The sequence below is a fragment of the Ptychodera flava genome, chromosome 6 (assembly GCF_041260155.1).
Source record: "Ptychodera flava strain L36383 chromosome 6, AS_Pfla_20210202, whole genome shotgun sequence".
NCBI classification, from domain to species: Eukaryota; Metazoa; Hemichordata; class Enteropneusta; family Ptychoderidae; genus Ptychodera; species Ptychodera flava.
In genome coordinates this window covers 12,124,224-12,148,878 of record NC_091933.1, presented here as the reverse complement: position 1 = coordinate 12,148,878, position 24,655 = coordinate 12,124,224, and the positions used below count along the sequence as shown (strand labels likewise).

The 24,655-nt window shown below is 38.0% G+C and overlaps 1 protein-coding gene across 3 annotated transcripts; it reads right to left on the bottom strand.

The window, feature by feature from the left end:
• Positions 1–4,130: 4,130 nt before the first annotated feature.
• LOC139134850 (aldo-keto reductase family 1 member B1-like) lies at positions 4,131–24,549 on the bottom strand. Of its 3 annotated transcripts, XM_070701914.1 has the most exons (9): positions 24,396–24,549; positions 10,406–10,573; positions 9,959–10,075; positions 7,446–7,532; positions 6,825–6,941; positions 6,448–6,545; positions 5,616–5,787; positions 5,355–5,443; positions 4,131–4,382 (listed from the first exon to the last, which is right to left on the bottom strand). In XM_070701914.1, the coding sequence occupies exons 1-9, from the start codon at positions 24,474–24,476 to the stop codon at positions 4,349–4,351; spliced, it is 963 nt and encodes a 320-aa protein (XP_070558015.1). In that variant the 5' UTR covers positions 24,477–24,549; the 3' UTR covers positions 4,131–4,348. The 3 variants fall into 3 exon arrangements, with proteins under 3 accessions (XP_070558015.1, XP_070558014.1, XP_070558016.1); XM_070701913.1 differs by lacking the exon at positions 5,355–5,443 and having other exon boundaries at positions 24,396–24,522; XM_070701915.1 differs by lacking the exon at positions 9,959–10,075 and having other exon boundaries at positions 24,396–24,522.
• Between the last annotated feature and the right edge of the window lie 106 nt (positions 24,550–24,655).

The window sequence follows — 24,655 nt, the reverse complement described above, 5'->3', positions numbered from 1 at the left end:
TGACTCGAGTTCATCCGCAAGTTTTCGCTTCTAAATCACAACGTCATTACAATTTTACACACAGATGAAGATAAACGGACTAATATGGCACCAACTCATTACAAAGGTTGATAATCGCAGTAAGAAATGGAGATATATCGATAAATCAATTGAAAATTGGAAAATACGTACAAACTTCAAAAGTCAAATTCGATTGGTAATAAAATAAACACCCAAATAAGTTTTTTTTTGAAGTGAAGTATAGGATAACCGAGGAATGAATCATCCAGTGAGTTTTTTTAATGCCAGATTCGAACTCCATTCTCGTAGAGCACGAAAGTTTGTACAAATGTATATCTAGGTCATGAAGGGTCTTCTTGTCGCCTCACATCGTAGGGTCACGCTAGGGTGCTACACCTGGTACCTGCCATACGTTGAACTGAGTTAGACAATTGAATGGTCATATCAAGCTTACTCATCTGTATTACTGCATGTTCCTACAAGTGGCGAAGCTCGTCCTGGCTTGTTACTTTGCCCGGGTTTTATCAAATTGGTGCGTAAACATATTCAGTTTGTTTAACACCTGCGATGTCACTGATATACAACCGAATAGGCTCCAGGTGCTTGATCACTGCCTCGGAGTTCGAAGCATTTCCAATGCATGCGCAATTTTACTGCGCATTGTTGATCAGTCTTTTGATATTGATCAGTTTTCAAGCACATATAGTTGTAACACAAAGGTCAATCAGCAGTGGTGCTTTAAAAGGGACGATACAAATGCATAGACCCTAAGGGTCTATACCAATGTCAGGAAATACTCACACTTGCTAATGTTAGAACTCAGAAGCATGTTTACTCTTTGCGTGACGCTCTGTTACGGAGAAAACTCAATACTCCATGACTTTGGCTAATGTTAATAAGAACATTGAAAAGCAAGATAAAAAACCCTTCTTGACAAACAACATTTGGTAGTATAGATAAAGATGAGGTAATAAAAAATGTACGCCTTCATGAGGACGCCCGATGCCGTCTTTCCTGTCAACTTTGTGGCGCTTGATGTTTTATTTGTATCAAAAGTAATATCGATGTTACATTTTAATGTTAGAGGTTTTGAATTATTTACGGATTGTGGATAAGTACGTTTATCATATACATAGACCAAGTTATCCCTATAGTATGACATCACACTACAGATATATATGACTACGATGAATCCACATTCCACATGTGATGGATAAGCTTATGGGATCTAGACTACATTTAAACGTAAACAAAAAAATTAGCTATTCAGAACTTATTTTCAAATTCCAGAAACGCCAACGTTAGAGGGTTATGAAGCATAAGGGAATATGGAGTATTAAAATATATGTGTACCGTCGATACTAGAATTTTTTATGAATCGTGTTTTTTCGTCGTTGACTTGCGATGAATCGTTTCATTTCTTCACCACTGACATTTTAATACCCTATGTTGCTGACATTTTGTGTTTTCTACCTCGTCATTTACAGCCCCTGTCGATGTCCATCAAACGACATAATAGGCACAGACGATAAGCCAAGACACGTACCAATCATCCCTGCAACAGTAAGAATGTTTTCTTAGGCAACATTGAGGAGTTTAAAGCTTACATGGAACAATAACGTCACGATCGATGCTGCAGTGGCAGTCAACGCCGAGGAAGCGAAGAGCGTTCTTCATTTCTGACAGCAATGACGATACTCCGCTCTTCAGACACATCAGAAGAAGTGCTGTTTTATTTTTCAAGAGCGACGAGTTCACAAGATTATTAGTAGATTTAAAGGTGCAAGCTATTGTATTGTCCATGCGTAGTGCGCATCATGTTTCCTGTATTGTATTGAACTTCCGTCGTCTGAGCTTTGGGGATGGACCATTAGATCTTGGGAGGGGTGGTCAAAAATCGAAAAAAAATTCAAAGCAAAAAGCTAGGAAAAATATTTTCAGACTAGTTTGCAAAATAAAACCAGAACACAATGTGTGAAAAAAGAAATCTTGCAAAATTCTTTAAAATCTTGATTTTTTTGAGATTTTACCTGCAGGAAGCAGCTATCTGTATCGAATATAAACCCCTAAACTGGAAGTTGCGGTCATCTCATATTTTCATGAATTTTGTATCTCGGATCACTTGAAAATTATAAAATTATGAAGTCAGTTTTCTATTAGTTTCCTACATACAAAATTTAGAATGTACCAGGTATACCACTGAAACTCAGTATAGTATGGTTGTCAAGACAGAAAGTTATATTTTACTTTTTAAGTGTACAGATACAGGCCAATTAAGCGGTTCATTGACTTTTCACAGTATTTTCTTGCAACAATGAAGGCAAGAATGGGTGAACAAGTAGAAATATGCCCATAATGATGAAACAACAAAGCACTGAGGCATTTCAGTTCGTTTCCTTCTCAAAAACAGTCTTAGTGTAACAGAAACAAACCTCTTTTATCATTCAACAATACAATATGTAACACGCCATCTGTCCAGCAAAATACGACTGAAATACATATGAAAGGGTTGAACTTCAGATTTATGTATAGCAGATACTGAATGAATCTGCAAGATTAATAAAAGTAATTGGCAAAAACAAAGACAAAATTGCAAACCATATCTTTGTGTGCAGCAAACACTGAAAGACAATTTTCCAAAATAGCAATACAAACATTCAATGTCAGTTTTGACAGAACCAATTACCTGAAAACTTCATAAAAATAGAGTATTAATTTGCATAAACACTTTCTACACTACCATATGAAGGCACCTGTGACCTCAGGGACTCTTTAGTTTCCTGTATGGTGAATACAATTATTTGTAGCACACCTTCTACTCATGCTGTGTCATGACTTGAGAGAAAAAATAGAATTGCAATTTCTCAAGGGAAATAGTTGCATCGCTATTGCCAGGTCATGTGACCAGAAAAGATTAATTCATATCGGGACATGTCATAGTGTCGCTTAGTAAAAATATACACCGCAGATTCTGCGTTATGATGAACTTCTAAGGAAAAAGTTACAATATCTTTGGAATGCAAGTTAACTGACATCACTCGTATCGTGAGATTTAGCCTTTAGAGTCTCAGACGAAGAACTTCAACATTTTGTGGAAATTACAAATTCAAGTAAAAGCTAAGCACATAATTCTTATGCAACAAAGAATTTTAAAATTTCAAGATCAACCCAATGGATATCGCTTGTCGACTTTGCTTTATGTAATAATGAAATAGGTAGGACTGTAAACAGGAAAGACTCAGAGGACTAATGTTGTATTGCAAGTAGGCTAATATAGTCGAAGAAATAAAGACTGATATTATTCTATTCAAAAAACTGAAGTCTATACTAGGGTGGATCTCTGGTATCTTACTCGTTGACTCGGAAGAACCGATCACAGCAGAGTAACGGCCCTCGTTCAAGTTCAGTTTTCTTCGAGTTAGATTGAACGCAAGCTTTAGTCATTGTAGTTTCGACAATATCCAGTTACAATATCTTTGGAATGCAAGTTTACTGACATCACTCATGCCGAAATATAGCGATTCGCTTAGTTTAAATACGAAGCGATTGCGACGCGATCCAGACGCATAAGTATTGAGATCTAGTACTACTAGATCCCAATACTTATACTAGTACAATACAATTAATTGCTTAACTTAGCCGAAGGTAAAACGTTACGCATATTATTATGAAATGAAAACATACTGAAAGATAAAAAAATAAGAATAACACCTTCACTTTAAGAGCTTTCCAAGATATGCTATTTATACGGCGTGTCGGAACTACAATTTGAGTAATTGCCGGTGTAAATCTAGAATACAATTTTTATGATTGTAACATAAAAAGAGTGTTACAAGATTTATCTCCCCTTGTGGTCAGAGGGTTTCCTCTAGAATATAATGCAACTAGTACTTGGCACTTTTTCTTCCCTGTTTTTTTAAACTGAAAGAATTCCCTTGTAGGATGACTCTCGTCGAATTTGAGTTTTCAGAGAGAGAGAGAGAGAGAGAGAGAGAGAGAGAGAGAGAGAGAGAGAGAGAGAGAGAGAGAGAGAGAGAGAGAGATTGAAATGGAGCGAGCTACTTGATAAACTTTGTAAACCCTTTGCAGTCACTGACGATTTATCAAAAACAAAAACCAGAGAGAAAATGTCTGATATTAGACAATAGGGCACATTTATTTTGAAGAATTGCTTTACGGACTATACGATGACGTTGGGAAAGTAATCAGTATTATTATGATATACTAAATGCAGTATAGGAATGTAGACCTAATTGGAATCGTTTTGGAGATCACTGCAAAGCAGGACTCGAATAATTCGTCATCCCCGGTAGCTTGAAGCAGCGGCGAATGATCCAAACGTTATTCTTCAAACAAATGGGTAGTGAGGATGGTCTTTGAATCTGAAATTAAGAAGTAAAACGTAACCCTTCTTTAGATATAGGAGATTTTCACATAGCTGTTTGTACGTAACGCCAAGGAAAAAATACAGTAAGTTGGCAAAGTGAATAGTTATGTCCTCGGTGCTTAAAACCACACACTCAGGTGACGTTGGCTGCAATGAACGGTATTAATTACGGTACACATTTGTACTCCGATAATTGATTCAAACCAGAGTAACTTATTCTCATCATATCTACAGAAGCAAAATAATCATTATCCCAAACAAACTGAATCTCCGGGATTATATACTGTTTTGTCAAGGGGCTATATGCAGAGGAGGCATTCTCCCGAGTAAATGTTATTCTACGTCAATTGGCCTTGGAATGCAAATAAATGTGCGATCTCTTTTACTTATGTCAAGAGTGGATAGGTGTAGTCTACCCAATACAATTCACAGGCATTTCTTTCTCATGCTTACGCCTAGACTGAAAAATCCGTCGCTCGAGGGACCTCTCGCGCCCTCAAGTGACGGATCTTTAAGTCTACCTCACGCCCACGCCCTAAACTGATCGAACCCAAGCCTCAGTTATACTAAACCATGGTAATGTATGTTGCAACGTACAAGGTAGCAGTGAAACTGCGCCTGGAATAGAGAAACTTGAGCCTTTGTGTATGCTTCTCTAAGGAAACTTTAAACAATTCTCTTTCAACAATCGAGAATAGAGATCCGGGGTCTCCGTACAAATTTCTGTATTTGAGAAAAATGAAATTACCCGAACGAAATTCGGACACTGACAATCAAAAATGGCCGCTGTCCCAATGTTAGCTCTATGGGGACATTTGACTCTTCGATTTTCACAAAAAAACAAAACCGCGGTGCTTAAACTCTATTCACTCAAAAGGACTTTAAAAAGACTTAACACAAGTGATCAGAAAAGTGCATTCTACATAGGTCATGTGAACCATACATCAAGGCCTATCAGAATACTCACATAATCCAAAACCTATTCAATTGACTCGAGTTCATATTAAGATCATCCAACGACTTCACGTCCTCAGTGCTAAGCTCAAAGTCAAATATCTGCAGAATATATAACAAAGAAAACAAACGGCAATTAAAAACCTAATTGATGGATACATACAAAAATAAAATACCGCGATATTTAGAAATATTTTATAACAGTCACTCACGTTTTCGACGGCGTTCGCGATATATATATATATATATATATGTATATGTATAATGCACACACCTGCATATTTTCTTTCATGTGTTCTGGATTCAAACTCTTCGGTATGACAGCACATCCCCTGCTGACTGGGTATCGGAGGAGTATTTGTGCCGGGGATCTATTGTATTTTGCACCCATAGCCTTGACTACCGGGTCGCTGAGAAGGACAGGGTCCTCTTCGGTTTTCATGTTGCTGGGGAAAGGGGTGAAATTACGACAAATTCTGTTTTGATTTTTTTCTACTTCATAAGGTAGTATACACCTCGAAATTGAAGGACAAAAATTTTTATACAAATCTTCGGTGAGGGAAAGTTAAACTGGTTCCATTCGAAGTCATGATACAAATCAGGAGTCAGCATACAAAGTAAAGTAAAAAGATTCCAGCTCGAATTTTTTCAAGGGTCATGACCCCCTGACTATTATTATCAATTGCGAACGGGAATGAGTATAAAGTTTTTTAACAGAAAGTTTGAACAAATAAGGCTTTCAATTTCAAGGAATATATTCGGTAAAATGCGAAAGACAGTGTGCGGCAATTTTCTATAGAAATGTTTGACACTGTAAGCGCCGCCATTGACATTCTGCCAGACACTTCAACCTTGCACCGAATTTCATTAAATACAGGAGTGCGCTCTTCAAAATCCAAACATCATATTTGCGCATTACAACTCCTGTGTTACTGCGTCATTTTGCAAATGTAAAAAAGCAAAGTTTCCCAAAAAAGCAGATCCATCATCACTGTTCAATGATGTTATTTTGGCACAACATTTAACAAGTAAAACCATTTTATAAGATGCAGATAATCTAGGGAGTCGCGCATTACACTTAGATGCCTATTAAGTTTTATCCCTACCCTGGTGCCCCGAGTGAACTGTATGATGTCACCACTATTCCGTTAGATTGACAGAAACTGACCAGCTCTTGTCTTGTGAAGTATGGATTTACTTCGATCTGAAAGATAGTTGAAAACATTTAAAAGAAGAAAAAACCACACAACAGCTTCAAGATTTTAATTGTCAGGAACAATGAACTAGTCTGAAAGACCGGTCGTTCGAGGGCGCTCTCGTCATGGGGGGAAAGGGGAGGGCTGTAGAGAGCACAGAAGAATCTTTCAGTTTGACCATGAACGTGCTTATCGCTGAAGTTCCAGTGATAAATTGGATTTGCAAGCTGAACAGTTACCCAACGGTTTGCATACATATCAAAATACTCTTCAACATTACTTCGTACTTGATTGTTGACTGGTTTGTGCTTGGCAACCTGTAGGACTCGTTCAATCTGTTTCTCGTTGAAGTTAGAGACTCCAATGGACTTGGCAAGGCCTTCATCTACCAATTTTTCCATTTCCTAGTGGGTAAAAATTAAAAAAAGACACGAATTTCAACGATGACACGCCGATATGCACTGAAGGGAAATACACTTAAAACACTACATTGATGACAATACTAATAAATCGTTAAAAGTTACTATTCGTGATGAAACTTTAAACTAATGGGAAATTTGTAATATTCTACAGAGACATGCACGTCGAAAGAGGTTTTAGACTGTTACTCATACTTTGGTTAATGATCCTTTCTTTGACTTGATTAATTTTTGGGGCAAGGTGAAAGAGTGTGTTCCTACTGTGAATAATGTTACAAATCACTATAATACTGTGGGGTTTAAGGTACATAGGCCTACCCCCCTACGATATGATGTAATGAAGATTGGGTCAAGTACTGAATTTTTCAGGTCCACCTTGATCTCTATAAAATGATCCATCTGCGCTCTCTACAAGCAAAAGACAACGTACAATATTTTCAGATTCCAAATACCATTTTCTGACTCAAAGGCACGACTGTTTTTACTCACCTTCCATGTGTCTACGTAGTCGACGTCCACATCTATGCGAAGCTCTCCCTTCTCATTCGTTGGCAACGGGCGATCATTTTTGTCAAACTGCGGGATTTACAAGCATTATATTAATTCAAGCCGATAGATTCTTAGCATTATTTTAAGTGAAATTTACAGTATTTGACAAATAAGATATATTTCAGCACCTTAAATGGTGGAGATTAAGAAAACGTGGTCGACAAAACGTACTTGTCAGTCTGACATAACTGACATGTAGACAGAACATACTCCAATTTTTAGCTGAATACTCTGAGTACAACCGAGTGTTATAAAAACTTAACATTCAAATTGTCAAAAGACCAATTGAAAATTAACTTAAACTGCTAACTTCTTTCAGCCTCAACGTCCACAGAAGGTCATCTAATAGTGCATGCCCATTGTAAGATTCGCAAACGTTATAAATTGCGCAGTAACTCCGCCTATATATGTCGCTAGTTGCAAAAGTACATGGCATTTATCGTTGGAAAATTAAAATGCGAGTTATGAATAACACACTGCTAAATGTCTCCCACTTATCTGTTTAAGATATGCAGGTTTAATGCGCTTTTATGTAGTCGTCCAGTACATAAATCACTTGTAGAATAGCTACCTCAGTTTAAACAATACCAATAAATCGACGAGAATGTATTAACTGTCCTTCGATACACCGGTCAATTTACGATTAAAGCCCTAGTAGCTGCGATTTTTATGCATTGTTTTCATGATTTATTTTCAAACCAAAGTTGGTTCGTGTAAATCTAGAGGTTCAAAAATAAACGGGTGCCGCAGTCATAAAATGGTGCCCCCACGGAAAAGTACAAAAAACGCAGTGTTTCCTGCAATACACATCTTGATCATAAAATGATGCCATTACTTGAATGCACTACACACGATGGCAAACATTTTGTTGTTGTTAGATTTATTTTCTCTGTCACATGATTAGTTTTTGAAAACGGCGGGAAATCTTAAATGCTGCCAAAACGTTTGAATTTCAACCCGCCACGTTTGACACCTACGACTAAAATCGGTCACGTTTAAAGGGCAGTGGTCGTCGCGCTGCGCATGCTCTTGAGGAAAGTCCAAGACTAAGAATTGCTGTCTTTTTACTCAACTTTACCTTCATCCATCATTGTGCATGGGTTTATTGCACCAAGATTTCAGTATTAAATTTTTGTCTTTATTCTCTTCACTCTGTAGACCACGAAAGTTGGTTGCACAGCTGACGGACTGCAGCGGCCTCAGTGAACGAGCGTTGTATGGTTGACGCCTGCCGGGCTATGAGCAGCCCTGATCAGCAATGATCTCACCTGATAGCAATACCACGATCATTGTTGTAGCTAGCTTACTAGCACAAAATAAACCAGAAAGTTCAAATGCACTTGAATGGCACAAGCGCCAGCACTATGCATGTATTAGCTTCAGTCTTGCAAGGGTCTAGCTGCAAAAATGGCAGCTCACCGTCGGCCGTGCGCGGTCTTTTTCTAACGTGTAGCTGTGCAGCGCCGGCCGCTACAGGCCAGCGCTGCAAAGCAAACACGTCAGAAATGCATCGTACGCTGGGCTACTAGGGTCTTTCTATATGGTCTTGTGAAACACACAGGCCCTGCTGTGTGCAGCATTGTGAACGAACGCAACGTCTTTTGTGTAAATCCACTTGCGATCTAAATTTTATGAACATTTGGAAGTCACTATCATGTTTCGACAACGAGGATGTATATATATATATATATATATATATATATATATATATATATATAAATTTCCGAATCTCAGCTGTGTGAAAACGAGACTGTATATAAAATTTTGCAGTTGTATTACGAAAACGAGGTTCTATATATTTACAATTTGTGCAGCCGTATGAAAACGAGGTCCTATATATATAAAAGTTTGCAGTTGCATGAAAACGAGGTTGAATATAATTGTTTTCAACGGTGTCTCGAAAGCGAGGTTCAATGTACATTTTCGACCTTTATCCAAGTATGTATGTATGTATGTATGTATGTATGTATGTATGTATGTATGTATGTATGTATGTATGTATGTATGTATGTATGTATGTATGTATGTATGTATGTATGTATGTATGTATGTATGTGTATGAATCAAACCCATTTGTTCACTGTGACTGCGTGCAGTAAACTCAGCGACATAATGTGAGTGTTGTGTCTCAATGTTCGTAGCCTTACATAAGATAATAAATAGAAATACACCACTGAAGTTCGGTTCCGATCTTAATATTTTATTATTGCATGATGTTGAGTCTTACAAAGGTGTTAACAAAGTGAGGGACCGCTCCCATCTCACTCAGATTGAAGTTGAAAAGACTTATGTTTACAAAAGAATTATGTTTATCAACAAAAAATCGCGCACACGCAGCGCGTCGACCACTGCCCTTTAACGGCAAGTTGGCCTGTTCATCAGAAACTCATCAGAAAGGGGCAATGATTTCTCAAAATCATTTTCGATGAACGACCCTACCATGGCAGACCTACCTGCACTGCGGTGGGAACGTGCATTAAATACAGGTCAACGTAGTCGAGTTGCAGCAACTTCAGGGAATTGTCAAAGCCTTCCCGAACACGTTCAGGAGATAGGTATTGGGGCGCGAGCTAATGGTTGGCAATCAAATGTTACCAACCGATGAAATAGACAACATAATACATATTAAAGAACTGCAAGGGTTGACGATCATTTCAAATATCAGAAAAGTTGGGCATCCCTGAGAAGACATAGGTCGAATTTCAAAGAGACCATCATATAGGAACCAATATTTTGACCGGAAATGAGAAAACTGCCCTCAAAACATTGGATATGCAAATCTCATCATCATTAAAGTAACACGATGGAGGCACTTTACAGTGGTCTTCAGGCATTCAGAAGCATCAGACGGACGCAGATCATGCACTAGTATCAAAATGTTTTTCTTTTTACTAAATTACCTTTGTGACAATGAAGAGCTCTTCCCGCTTCACTTTCCCTTCTGCAATCACTTCTTTAATCGCTTGACCTATCTGTTCTTCATTATCATAGACATATGCCGTGTCAATGTGTCGATATCCTGCATCGATGGCCGCCTTGACAGCTGCGACGGCTTCGTGCGGCTTTATCTGTGAGGTGCAATACACATATAGGGAGGTAAACCGGACGTCTCTCCAAGTGCACTGGTCATATTTTGGCTGAGAGTCAGTTTATGGACTTTTATTACACCATTGATTACTGGATTTCGAAAGATGGCCCACCAATTAACAAAATGAACGGCCAAATTACAGACAACTTTGCAAAAGAGCATGCAGTGCCCATGTATTTGGCACTATTGTCAGGTTTCAGATTCTGACCTAATGTCATTGGATTATGGATTGTTATGATTGCGATTATTTTGTTGCACTCAAACACAGGTGTCACTTTCCATCAAAGTCTGTTTCATAATGTTACTTATGGTTACTTATATATTACTTATGGAGAATGTAAAGCAGAATCTACGGCCACCAAAATTACGAAGCGCGGATGAACTAGTAACTACAAAAGATGACATATCAATTATCCTGAAAAAGTTAGAACCTCTAGTCAACGTTAACGAAACGACGCAAGTAACACACTTGACCAGAGTCAGTCAAAAATGGATAGCAAAGAAGACAATTTTCATGAACTGAAAGAGAACTATGACCATAACAGTGAAAAGATAAATTCTAGGCCGCGTTCAAAAAAGTGGTGAGGGGGGGGGGCTGGAGGAATTCAGGGGGGGATTTGAAAATTTTTGGGGTAGTTGAGGGGGGGGAATCGAAAGTTTTGCTCTGCCTATAGGGGGGGACCTGAAAATATTTTGACTCCCAACATTTTGATGTCGTCCAATGGTTCTAATGTTAGTAATAATTAAACAAAATCTAGAACCGTTTTGTCATATTTTATGTCTTTAATCTCGAAAAAGTCTACAAATGTATGAATGCCATTAAATTTTCGTAGAACAAGTTGGCCTTGTAATGGGGCAGGAGCTACAACTGTTGATAATTTTTCAATATTTCTATGCAATGTATCAAACACAGTTTCTTGGTGTCTTTCTACAGCATGCTGCTGAAAAGCACAATATTCAGTTTGTCAACAAAGCCCGTTTGTTTAAATATTGGTGATAATTAAATGATGCAAATGCACGGTACATGTAGGCTGTGTTGGCAAGCTGAGTACTGGATAGCTCAACATTCTGTAGGGTGTAGAACAAGAACACAATTGTATAAACTGAACAAAAATATTGTCAAAATAAAAAGTTAGTACAACTACTGCCCTGCTACTACATACTGGCAGTGACAGTGATACATGTAGCTCTGACTCTGATGTAGTTTAAGAAGAGTTTTGGTCATAGGACACTCAATTGACAGTGACACACACATTACTTGTACACATAGAAGACTAGGGGACTAACAGTTACCATGGATTTTTGAATTCTCGCATATGAGAACAATCAAATATTAGAGAAAAAAGATGGGGTCACCATACTTTGATCTTATACAAATGTACAATGAAAAGTCAGTTTTTCTAAAATCACTTAAAATCAATATATAATACCATTCATTTCAAGTTCATGCAGTGAATGAAATTTTCACATCTCATTGTACCAATAACACAAAAGTAAAACTTTGAACAGTAAAGACTCTAATTTAAATGGAAAATGTGTGACTAAATGAAACCTTTATTTTTTATCAAATTTGCCATTATTACACCCAAAATTTCTGAGATTAAAACATTAATTTCATGGAATATTTTAACCTTCCAGTATTGTCAATTTTGTAAAACTTTTTATAAGTGGCATCTAAGTTGTATATGTCTTGTACTTTTGAAAAAAAAAATTTTGGTAGGCCACTGTGCTCATTTTTAGCTCATATTTGGTTTATATATAAATACCAAAAAGAGCTTATATGATGAGTCTGAGTGTGTCTGTATGTCTGTATATTTGTGGGTATGTGCGGATGTATGTCCGTCACACACAAAGGCTCCCATACCGCCAAAGCTACCATCTCAGTATTTGGTGTACAGGTTAGACATAGGGGTTGAGATGTGAATTTGTTCAAATTAACACATCAGTGTGAAAAATGTGCAAATGAGGTAAGAAAAAGGGAAATACTGCAAGTGTGCAGGAGTGGTGGCAGCGAACTGAATCAGCCCACACATGTGAATAAGAGGATTTTGACCTTTAACGTATTTGTATGCAGGGTACCTATTATGTTTGGGAGTGATAGCAGTAACTGAAAAAGCTAATTTGTCATTTCCTGTCATTGTTTATGAACTGTGACATATTAACAGATCTGCTGAAACCATATGGATGTCTATTTTTGTACATCCATGGTAGAAAGATTCTCCTGCTATGCATGTTGCTAAAGTTGACCTTCAGTACCTAAAGTTTCAGACCTTATTTACTTTTGTCATTCTTAATTTTCTGGTTTAAATATTTCTTGTTGTTTTTTGGTTGTATTTCTTGTTGTTTTTCTGGTTGTACTGTGCAGAAATTGTCATAAAATCAATGCATAATTTTCCTGCGCTGATCAGATAGAAACAACACTTATTGTTTATCTTTGGTATGTGCCAATTCTGATCAAATTTGAGCGACACCGTATAATTGTGGTATTTTTCACAATTTGGTTAAACGTAGCTAGGAATACACAATTTTCATACTCTCTCATGATTGTCATTTTGTGTGCTTTTCAGCTGGTGCCATTAAACTGGCCAGGGTTGGATACACTCAAGTCGGCTTAGACTGAAAAATCCAAAAAGTCCACTGATGCATTTAAAAATGAATCAATTTAAGAACTTGCCCTAGGTATATGGCTCTACAACCTGCTGATAAGAGGTAGTGTTGAACATCTGCATGCAGAACGACACATTACATGTTTATTTTTACTCTGTGTGCATTCCTAATAAATATGTGGCTATATGGTAATTTCGGGGGGGGACTTGAAAATTTTTGAGGGTATCGAGGGGGGGACTTGAAAATTTTTGAGGGTATTGAGGGGGATCTGAAAAAAAATAAGATTTCAATCGCGATTCCTCCAGCCCCTACTACGGAAGAAACGCAACTGGAGCTGAACACAAAACAATTTGCGACGGAAGGACGACCTGGATCTCATGAAAAAGCAATCTTCTTTTCTATGGGAATAAACGGGAAGATTTCATAAAGGAGGTCATACGTCTCGCTCAGAGAACTACTACCTTGTTAATTCCAAAATTGAAGTTGTTACATATTATTAAATACCTTGGTTGATCATAATCCTCAAGAAATTCATGGTCAAAAGCAGTGTCAAACCTTGCAGATCAGGGCAGCTAAGCTATGGAAATTATTTCGGCAGCTTCGAATATAGAGTTGGTAATTTCCATATGAATCGTCATTTTAAACTGTTTGATTCTATGGTTCTTCTGATTTTATTTACGGAGTTGAAATCTTGGATTTCAAGTTTATTAATGTTATCGAAAGGGCTAAAAGAAAATTATACATTAAGTTAATGGGCTTATCAAGCAGAATAACTACTGAAACTGTACTTGAGGAATTGAGAGGTTAACATTTCATACGAGAACGGAACGGAACGGGAATCAACGGATACGTCATCACTATCTGCGCGCTCCCTTCATGTTCTGATGATGTCACACGTTCTCTTGTCGTTTGGCAGTCGTTTTCTGCGTGAAACGGCCACTTATTTGTGCACCTTTTCCAAGAGTGATTTTCAGGCTTGAATTCGCCATAGACTTGATATTCAAAATTGACATTCCTTTCGTTTTGTATTGTTGCTCTTGGTTTTATCGACCGCTTGTCTGATTTTCAGATATTTTAGGTAACAAAAGGATACAAAGTTGCGCTGAACAAAGACAAAATACTTCCTGCAGTGCGCTCACAGACGACACACGCGCAGCTGACGTCTATGGTGACCTAGAGTTGTCACCAATAAAAATACGTCTACATTATTAGTGCTTTTTGTTTTATGTAAAAAAAATTATAAAAGTGATTTTTTAACAAAAGAATTCATGCCAAATTAAGTAATATCGAAACAAAAAAACGAAAACTATTGCAAATAAGACAAAATAAATTTGAAAAAATAAATTTTTGTTTCTTGAAAAGGAAAAAAAATCAAACTTTAGAGACAGGAAACAAAAATCGTTTGTTTTATGATTTTATTTTGATTACAAAAGTAGGAACATCTCATTTGAAACATGGTTTTAGGATCCGTGTCTAACGGCGGCCAAGTAAAATTCTAATATTTCCTGAAATTGACGAATTCGTTTTAGGCGTAATTTCAATTTTTGGGGTTAGTTCTAATTCAGATATTGCATGTTTTTGTTCTCACCATTCAGAATTCAACACGATTTTCGAATTTAGTTTTGTCGTTATAATCTCGAATCTCAAATTCGTTTTTTAAAATTCAGAAACCAAAATCGTAAAAACAGAAACGAACAACGTTAAATTTTACAAGGGTGCTAGGGAGTCTTGCGACAGATTGTCACATTTGGATAGCAACAGTGTAGCGAAGATCAGAGAAAAGCTATCCAATTACTGTATTATACTAGGCCTGTTGAGTTTTCTCCCGAGCCGGGTGACGTCAGTAGGTGAAACGCATACGAGCGAAGTGGACGATATTTATGATCACCTGTACATGTTCTAATCTCTGAAGACAGTATACTCTTATATACGATTTATACAATTCAATAGAATACGCATCTTAACGTTATCAGTCAGTGACGACTCTACTCGTTTGAAGGCTGATAAGTCCTTGCTCTAGAGGTGGGGAGAATTGACTTGGGAAAAATTGAAAAAAAATTGGGTTATGCCAGTGAGGTATCGAAAAAAATCACAATTGTATCGGCGTCAGTGCGTCTCAGAATCCACCATTTTGAATGTAAAATTATAAACATTTCTACACTAGGAGCGGGACATTCCTCAAATATGCATCTCTGCTCACACACTATGTACATATCTTCCTTGGTCAATGCGCTTTTGCACTGTATACGGAACTAAAACGGAAAAAAAAATTCGTTCTCTTTCCGTTCGACGATATTGTCACGTTGATACTCTGTTTATTTTTGGCGCCCTATAATCTGCAAAGAACGCGCTATAGAGCGAATAAAACCATTCCCAGGCTCTCGGCGGCATATCATGGGTTAATTAATCAATGTCATAATACATCACTCTCTCGAATCCAATTGGTTAAAACTTTCAAACCCTGGAATTCCATTGGTTAAAACTTTGTTGGGAGTGTACGTATATGTTGGCTCCTGTTCTACAGTTACCAACATCTTCACTTTGAAGATTTCATCTCTTGTGTTCTGAGGTGTGAAGAGGTACAAATTTGGGACTGCCTTCGGGCGAGGATTTCGAGAAGTCACCAATTGTTGTCTGTCTGATCCTGGTACAAGTTGGCCAGAAGTATGCCGGGCAATACGAGTGAGGATCCATGAAGAAATATTGAACTTAAAAACCCTGTGACTGCCTTACAGTTAAATACACTGTCGGAAAATGTATTTCAGAGAGACAGCATGTACCTTTTCGAAGCGACCACCGAGTTTGGAATACGACAAGTTGTTTGGCAGACAGACGGCGTCTTTAACATCGATGAAGGAAACTGGCACAACAAAGTATATGAGGTGAGAGGAGTCAAATGCCCACCTACTACACTGACAAGTAGCCCACCCGGGGTCAAAGCGATAACTATGAAGACTCATACCGTAACAACAATGCCACGCCGACGGGCACCAACATGGTGACATGGTACCAACGTAAAGTTGGCGTCATCCTCATCCTCAGCCTCAGGTGACCTTTCTAGCTGACGCTGAAAATGACGCTACTCAGCGTCAGCTTCAGCGTCGTATCCGAAGATTGCCGAAGTTGCGCTACCCGATGACGGATAAATGATAAATTCGCCCAAAACTTAAGAAAAAACAACTCCATTCATTCTCAACTGTCTTTTGAATCGTAAAACTGGTTCGCAGGTAATATTTTATCGTTGAATGTCTCATACAGACAGTTTTTTGGAAATGTTCGTAATTTTCAGTCCATGGATCCGTGGATGTGTTTGTTGGTATCCTCTCAACTCTTGCGTCAAGATTTTCCAAAAATTGGTGCAAAAAAAGTATACGTGGTCCGAAAGGTTTAAAAATCGCCACCATGAGAGGCAATATGAAAGCCCTAATTATTCAGAGGACATATAAAACAATTAACTGGTATAACTATGACTTGAGGCCTGAAAGTGAAAAGTCAAAGTATTCAACATACAACCTTTGAACTTTAAGGAAATTAAGGGCTAAGAATGTTGCGTTATAACTACATCGTGAGAAACGGATATTGAGAGGAGAGGTTACTAATATTATGAAATACATACCCCACTGTGGTTTTGATTAACATTTACAGTGATATGAACTTGGAGCACATTTTAAAGTCGTACTTATCATTCCATCACACGCATTCGGGAATAATCGGATCTGACGCCGGTGAAGTGACGCTGTAGCGTCATCCTCATCCTCATTTTCGCGTGACCCCTGAGGCTGAGGATGAGGATGAGGATGACGCCAACTGTAAGTTGGTTGACATGGTCTATGCCGCGTCCCGTCGACCTACCAGACCGAAGTCACTTTTCAAGTTTCCGTGACCGGAATTCAAGCTACTCTCGCAGCCTAGGGATACCGCCACCTGGAACGGATAAACCTTCGACTTCAAACCAGACACTAGCTGGGCCACATTTATATCAAGGTTGATTATGTTGGCCAAGTTTGGTGCAGACTCGAGACTCAGAGAGACTGATTCAGTCTACGTGAAAGTAATGGCAGGGGCCTGTCGGCCAAGCGATCTCAGAAAATGTGTTGCTGTGGAAACCGGACAAGAAGACAGCGAACTTGTCCTTGTAGATAATTCTGAGAATGAAATAAAAGATTGTGAGGGAACGTCTGGTAAGTAATATTTTCACCCAAAAGAGAATATGACACGTTTTCACATAAACCCCTAATGGTTTATTGTCCGGTGCAGTAGAAAGAAGTTGCTTGTGGGAGAGTACACGTGTGGTGCCATTTACTTATTCCCGTATATATACTTTCGGTCTTTTTGAAAGTGACAGTGAAGGCTTCATACAGGCAGTAGTTAGAATATTCAGTGTCTTCTCGGCGAATTTTCAAGAGCGTTTGTGTGTGTATTTTTTCTGCCTCTGAACGAACTGTGATCGCCCGTTTGTTTTGCAACTGTTTGTAGTGAAAAGTGAAGGTTACGTGGCTTGGCCTGACATGAAAAAGGCGATGTGAACGTTTTGTCAACATCGACATGGGATCCATAGCCCGTCGCAAAGTTGACTCAGATTAAACCTGGAAAATGACCACCGATAAACGTTGCATATTTAAAATTTTCAACAACAATGCTACAATTTTCTCACAACATGCAATTTGTTCACGTGATTTTTTTCTCATTTTCTTGCAGAGGTGGCGTTTTGGAGAGGCAGCAGAAAAGTGTTCGCTGTCACGAAGGCCGATTATTTGGCAAACTCTGAATCTAAGAAGAAAAGGCTGACACTCACAGGCAAGAGGCGTGCTGAAACTGAATTTAAGCAGGCTATTGATGTGATAAAAAGGCAACTAAGAGAGGTGAGGTGGACTAAGGGAACCGTCCGTACTCTTCGGGAGCCTTGATTTTCTACAGGGAGGGGATAATTTGAAAATCGAGGGCGGCATGAGACGTTTTAAAACAAAACAATATACAAAAGGCTCAAAACTACTACCTGCCAATTATAAAATTTGTATTCCCGCTAAAACGTCTTGGAGAGGCTCCTCCCACCTTACAAGTGAAAGCTCCCTTAAAGCTTGTCTGGTCATTTCACTAGACATTGCTTTAAAGCTCTGTTATTAGGGCTCATCAATTTGCTAGGGTATCTGATAGTGTGAATTTCTAAGATAGACCAACTAGAAACGGTGAGAGCAGTGGCATGGGATTTCAATTTGTTTGTGTAATTTTTCCTGATTCGTGTATTTTTTGAGGGGGTGGGGGGGCCCTTTAACTTTTGAAAATCGTACGGGACTTTGTTACACTTTACAGGTAGTTTAGCACTCTTTAGTATTTATTTTGATGTTGGTTGTTTGGCTTCTAGGTTCCCTCCACCAGCTGCAGTGAAAAATTGACATGCATGATATGTCTGGATGAGGTATCTTTTCCCATATATGCATGCCAAGTTCAAGGGGGATGCAGTAAGGTGATCGGCTGTATGAAATGCATAGTGCGCCTGGATACCTGTCCCAAGTGTAAGCTTAGAGAACAAATTCCAGAACACCCACAACCCCTGCGAGGCTGGAGAGCTTTGAAATGCAATATCAACGGAGTTCAGATGCAGAAATTGCAGCTGCCTTGTCTCAAAGAGAGAACTTAATTGAAATACAATAGAGTCTCCCTCGAGCTCCCCACCCCACATTCAGTACGATGATGATGCTGATGACGACTTTCAGCCATAGAGTATCCAAAACATTGATAATTGTGTTTTCAAGGTCTTCTTACCTTACAAGTTCGTTTTGTGAGTTTTTTCCATCATGAAAACTGCATCATATCGATGACGACTTTCAGCCATAGAGTATCCAAACATTGATAATTGTGTTTTCAAGGTCTTCTACCTTACAAGTTAGTTTTTTTGTGAATTTTTCCATCATGAAAACTGCATCATATCTATGATGACTTTCAGCCATAGAGTATCCAAACATTGATAATTGTGTTTTCAAGGTCTTCTTACCTTACAAGTTAGTTTTTGTGAGTTTTTTCCATCATGAAAACTGCATCATATCGATGACGACTTTCAGCCATAGAGTATTAAAACATTGATAATTGTGTTTTCAAGGTCTTCTTACCTTACAAGTTAGTTTTTGTGAGTTTTTCCATCATTAAAACTGCATCATATCAATGATGACTTTCAGCCATAGAGTATTCCTAAACTGATAATAGTGTCCTCAATGTTTTCTTACAAGCTGGTTTTTGTGAGTTTTTCAATCATTAAGAAAAATGCATTGATGAAGAGCATTGTGTATTGTGACATGTGGCCATGTGTGGGACAGCTGCTGTAACCTGGACCAACTTAGCAGTGTGCATATAATGTATAGGGACAGCTTCTTTAACCTTGATCAATTTGGCAGTGTTCTCGTACTGACTAGCCAAAATTTGGTAAAAGCATGCTCTGAAGACAAACAAATTGCGATAGACTGATAAACTAATAGTTGCAGCCACTTTACATTATATTTTTGTGTGTGATATTCACTGCCAATGTCTAAACCTGATATTACCTTGAAATCATACAATATCTACATACTGAGAAGTAAAGCCATTGGATTGTATGCACACCTTGCCTCTGAAATTTGGAAATTAGTGTTACTATGTTATAGTAATAAACAACAATTGTAATAACATTAATAGATTTTTGCTTCATTTTCTTTGTAATATTTTTTGTGATGGTAGACTGTTCAAGTCTGTGAATTTTAAGGGCTAAAAGCCTATGGGCTGGGCATCTGTTTTTACAGGAGTTCAGCTTTCTTCTTCACAACTAGTAAGCTCTTCCATTTTTTTGTCAACTAAAAATACTGCATGCAGCCATTTCAACCTTGCAGAGCTTAAAGAGTTATACAAGTACCGGAGCACCTTGTCCTTGAAATGTTCATCGGTCATATGACCTGTACTCCACCTAATATACATAAAACGACCAATAAAAATATATTGCAATTTTTTAGGCATAGTACCAAGATGCCATAGCCAAAGTTCAGGAGCTTTGACTTTTTCAATTCTGAGACTACTTAAGTGATTAAAATTTATATTCGTCTTTAACTATAATAGTTAGGCAAAATCAGTGTATTAGGGATTACAGGGGGCTTTCAGTTTTGTTCCTAGTACATAGGAGTCGGCGGTTGGACCAAAATTTTTGGACGTTTTGAATGACCTTTGACCTGCTTCAATATACCTTGGCTCCCATTCAACACCGTTGCACTGAATGACCTGCAATTTGGCACGTGGGTAAAACTCAAAAACCATATTTTCCATTTCATTATTATGCCAACTCTGATGTAATTACAATTTATCTTTTATAATAATATTACCCGTTTGAAATAAAGTACAATAATAATTATAATAATAAAGTGACCTGGTGGCCATCTGGGATCTATCTAATTTGCATAAAGTTTGATCAATCAAAATTCCGTAAATTCACTTCGTAGACCATAGAGCAAGGTTCCTACGTGCCAAATTACAAGGTCTCTGGCCCTGTCCAATTTTCTTTTCAGATTTTCTGTGATCTTTGACCTGTCCTATAGATCCAGCTAAGCTATGGCTGCATGTTATTTTTGCTTGTATAACTATGAGAGTCCAACACAGTCGTCATGTGTTGAACAGTGAAAATATTGGACCAAAATTCACACTCCAATTTCCGGTAACCCATGACCCTCACAGCATTCTATGCCTCATTAAGGTAGTATGCACCTCGAAAGTGAAAGGCTTAAACTTTGCTCAAACTTTCTCAAACGAAACTTTCAACAATTCTCGTACCAAATCAACAATAAAAATCGGGGGGTCACCGTGCAAAGTTCGGAACTAGCGAAACAAATTGCCCAACATTTTGCAATTTTTGAAATTCAAAATGGCCGCCATCCGTGTGCTAACTATGGGGAAAATTAATGACGATTTTTGCATAACTCTTTCATTGGATTCATTGTTATGAAAAAAAGTTCATTTTTGTGTAAATGTTCTTAAGAATCGAGACAATTGCTTAAAATTTCCCTAATTGACGACTTTTGAGTCAGGGCACTTTTGAAATGCCCCTGACTTTTTCGTGAATTTAAGGCTTCAAAAACATTAAATTGAGCCAGGGCACATTTTAAATGACCCTGACTGACTTAACTCTAAATCGATCGAAAAGCTTCATTTTGTTCGAGGAAAAGTGACAAACTGAGATTATTACTAGTGTTTCAGTAATGAAGAAACTCCAGACAAGCTCACATATTTTCATTCAAATATAAATATTGTTCAAATGTTTTGAACAATATTGCATTAGATACTATCATGCACTGATTCTTACTCATAACATTTCAACAGCATCGTAAATTTTGAAGATGGTAAGCAAATATGGTGTAAATTAGACAAATTTCTAAAATTTTTGAGAAATTGCGCCAATCCAATTATCCCAATTTAGTTCCAATCGTGTTTATGATAGGTTTTTCTGCAAAAACTTTGGTCAGCGTTTGATCTGCTTCTATTATTTTCCAATTTTTTATTAGATATTGTTTGATTTGACTGAAATGATCAACACCCCTAGGGAATTTAAGCCGGCTTAATCGACGGGACAGGAAGCGCATAAGGCGCGTTTTTCTCGAGGATCTAAGCTTATGGTTTACATTTGCTTACAAAATCACAAACGCCCGCTTTCATGCAGTGAAAGTGACGACGATATTAGCATACAGAGACAGACTTTCTATTTTAGAGCAGTGGTTGGGGTGTGCATGTGCGACAGTATGTAAAAACACACCCATCCCGATTTTAGACCTAATGTCTCGTTATTTTAGGATCCCATTCCAGATCCATATCACCATAGAGCCTGTTCAAAAATTCATAGCGTCGAAATTTGCACAGTATTGTGGCGGGAATACTTACAGCACTTGCCTGGGCAAGGTCGGCCACAGCCATGCGTGGGTGGTCCGGGCCAAGTGTACCAGTGGCATCTGATGTTATCGCTCGGTAGCCTTGCGGCATGATTTTTCGAAAACATTTCATAAAGAACAAGTCATCGTTGATGACACAGTCCCCACTTGTTAATGGGCACTTGAATTAGAAGTCCTCGGAGAGGATAGGGTCCTCTTCACTAATTAGGTCTGTGATTAAAAATACTGTGATACAGATGGGGCTTAATGGCCGAGAATGAGTACCATGGTGGTGAGAACATTAAACCAATGTAGGCCGCCATCCTAATTACAAAAGGTCATTAAATGAGCCAATTAGTAACTAATCGTCAGGATGTTGCCAAACATTTTTGCATCCTACCATAACACTGACAGATTATCACCTGTACCATATTTCATAAGTTTTATGCAATGCTTCTGGACATTCGTCCGAAACAATAAAAATTCATCATTCAAATGCAGATTAGCAATTAATTTAAACAATACCGCTGCGTGTCATTGAATTGTACTTACAATACTATGAGATCAACATCTGTACAAAGTTTCACCAAATTTGATGCAGTATTTGTGGACATATCACTCTAATCAGGAAAGTTCAAACTAGGAAAGTTCATTACATATGCAATTACAAATTCATTAACATGACAGTGACAAATGTCTTTATTCACTGTTAAAGCAATGTGAGCATAACATCTGTACCACGTTTCATGAGATTTGATGCAGCATTTTTTTGACATATCAACCTAATTACGAAAATTCAATAATTGACATGATACTGTTACATATCGTGAAAAAAAGAGATGTGCATATGTATGACATAGGTCAATGTACCAACTTTGAATAATGTTGGTGCAAATATGTCTGATTTATGGCTCTGTACATGAAAGAGATGTCAAAATGGCCACAGGCAGCCATTTTGCATTTGATTGTGAAACCAATAGACATGCATACTAATGATATAGGTCAATGTCCTTGTACCAACTTACAATAAAATCGGTTGATAAATGTCTAAGTTATGAAAAAAATCATAACAAAAAGGCCACCAGGCATCCATATTGCATCAGATTGTGAAACCAATTGACATGCATATATATATTACATAAGTCAATGACCATGTACCAACCTTGAATAACATCGGTTGCTGTGGTCGAGAAAAATCATAACATAATGGCCGCTGCGCAGCCAATGTATTTGATCTTACCGTAAAAAAATCAAAGTGCATATGTATGACATAAGTCCATGTCCTTGTACCAACTTTGAATAAAATCGGTTGAGACGTGCCTGAGTTATGGCTCTGGACATGAAAAAAATGAAACAAAATAGCCACGGCCATATTGTATCATATCGTGAAACAAAACTCATGTGCACTATGTATGACATAGATCAATGTCCTTGTATCAACTTTTAATAAAATCGGTTGAGACGTGCCTGAGTTATGGATCTGGACATGAAAAAACATGAAACAAAATAGCCACCACACGGCCATATTGAATCATATCATGAAAAAAAACCATGTGCATATATATGTATGATATATGTCCATGTCCTTGTACCAACTTTGAATAAAATCGGTTGAGACGTGCCTGAGTTATGGCTCAGGACATGAAAAAATTGTAATAAAATGGCCGCCATGTGGCCATATTTGATCATATCGCAAAACAAATTGACATGCACGTGTATGACATAGGTTGATGTCCTTGTACCAACTTACAATAAAATCGGTTGCGATGTACTTGAGTTATGGCTCCGTACATGAAAAAATCGTAACAAAATGGCCGCCATGCAGCCATATTGGACCATATCACAAAACAAATCGATGTGCATATGTATGACATGATGGGTAATCCTTGTACCAAGTTTGAATGAAATCACTCCAGGCATCTTTGAGATATCTGCGTGAACGGACGGACTGAAGGACGCACACCCACACGCACGGACATGACCAAACCTATAAGTCCCCCCGGACGGTGTCCATGGGGACTGAAAACTACTAAAAGTTTAGGTGTTAGAGCCTTGGTATGATAACACTAGCTAAATTTGTGCAATGAAATCATACCTCAGTTTTAATAATAATATGGACCACGTCGCTGAAAAGACATCCAGAAGGGCAATATGTATATTATAAGTATACAGCCCTACCATCCCCACGGGGATTCAAATTTCACGTTACTCAGTCGTTAAGAAATGTTTAACTTATTTTTCAGCCATCGCGTCTAGACTGCAACGCTAGTTTATAAAGTTATAGTTCATCGTACACAATATATGTCCTGTAATTGAACTTACCATCAATGTCCCGAAACCGATCTGCGGCATTTTCATGCCATTACTCAAAACCAAGCAAGCCCGAGAGTTTTGTGCGGCCATCTCCCCGATGTCAACACACAAAGCTCACCATCTGCGGTTGATTAGGTCACTCAGTACAGAACCATCGACCCAGAACACCATCTCACTTGCGCTTGCGCGTAAAATGTCATTTCGCTTGCATATTTGTTCGAATGATATATTGCTGCTATTCTTCAGCATCCGGTTATTGTACAAATACA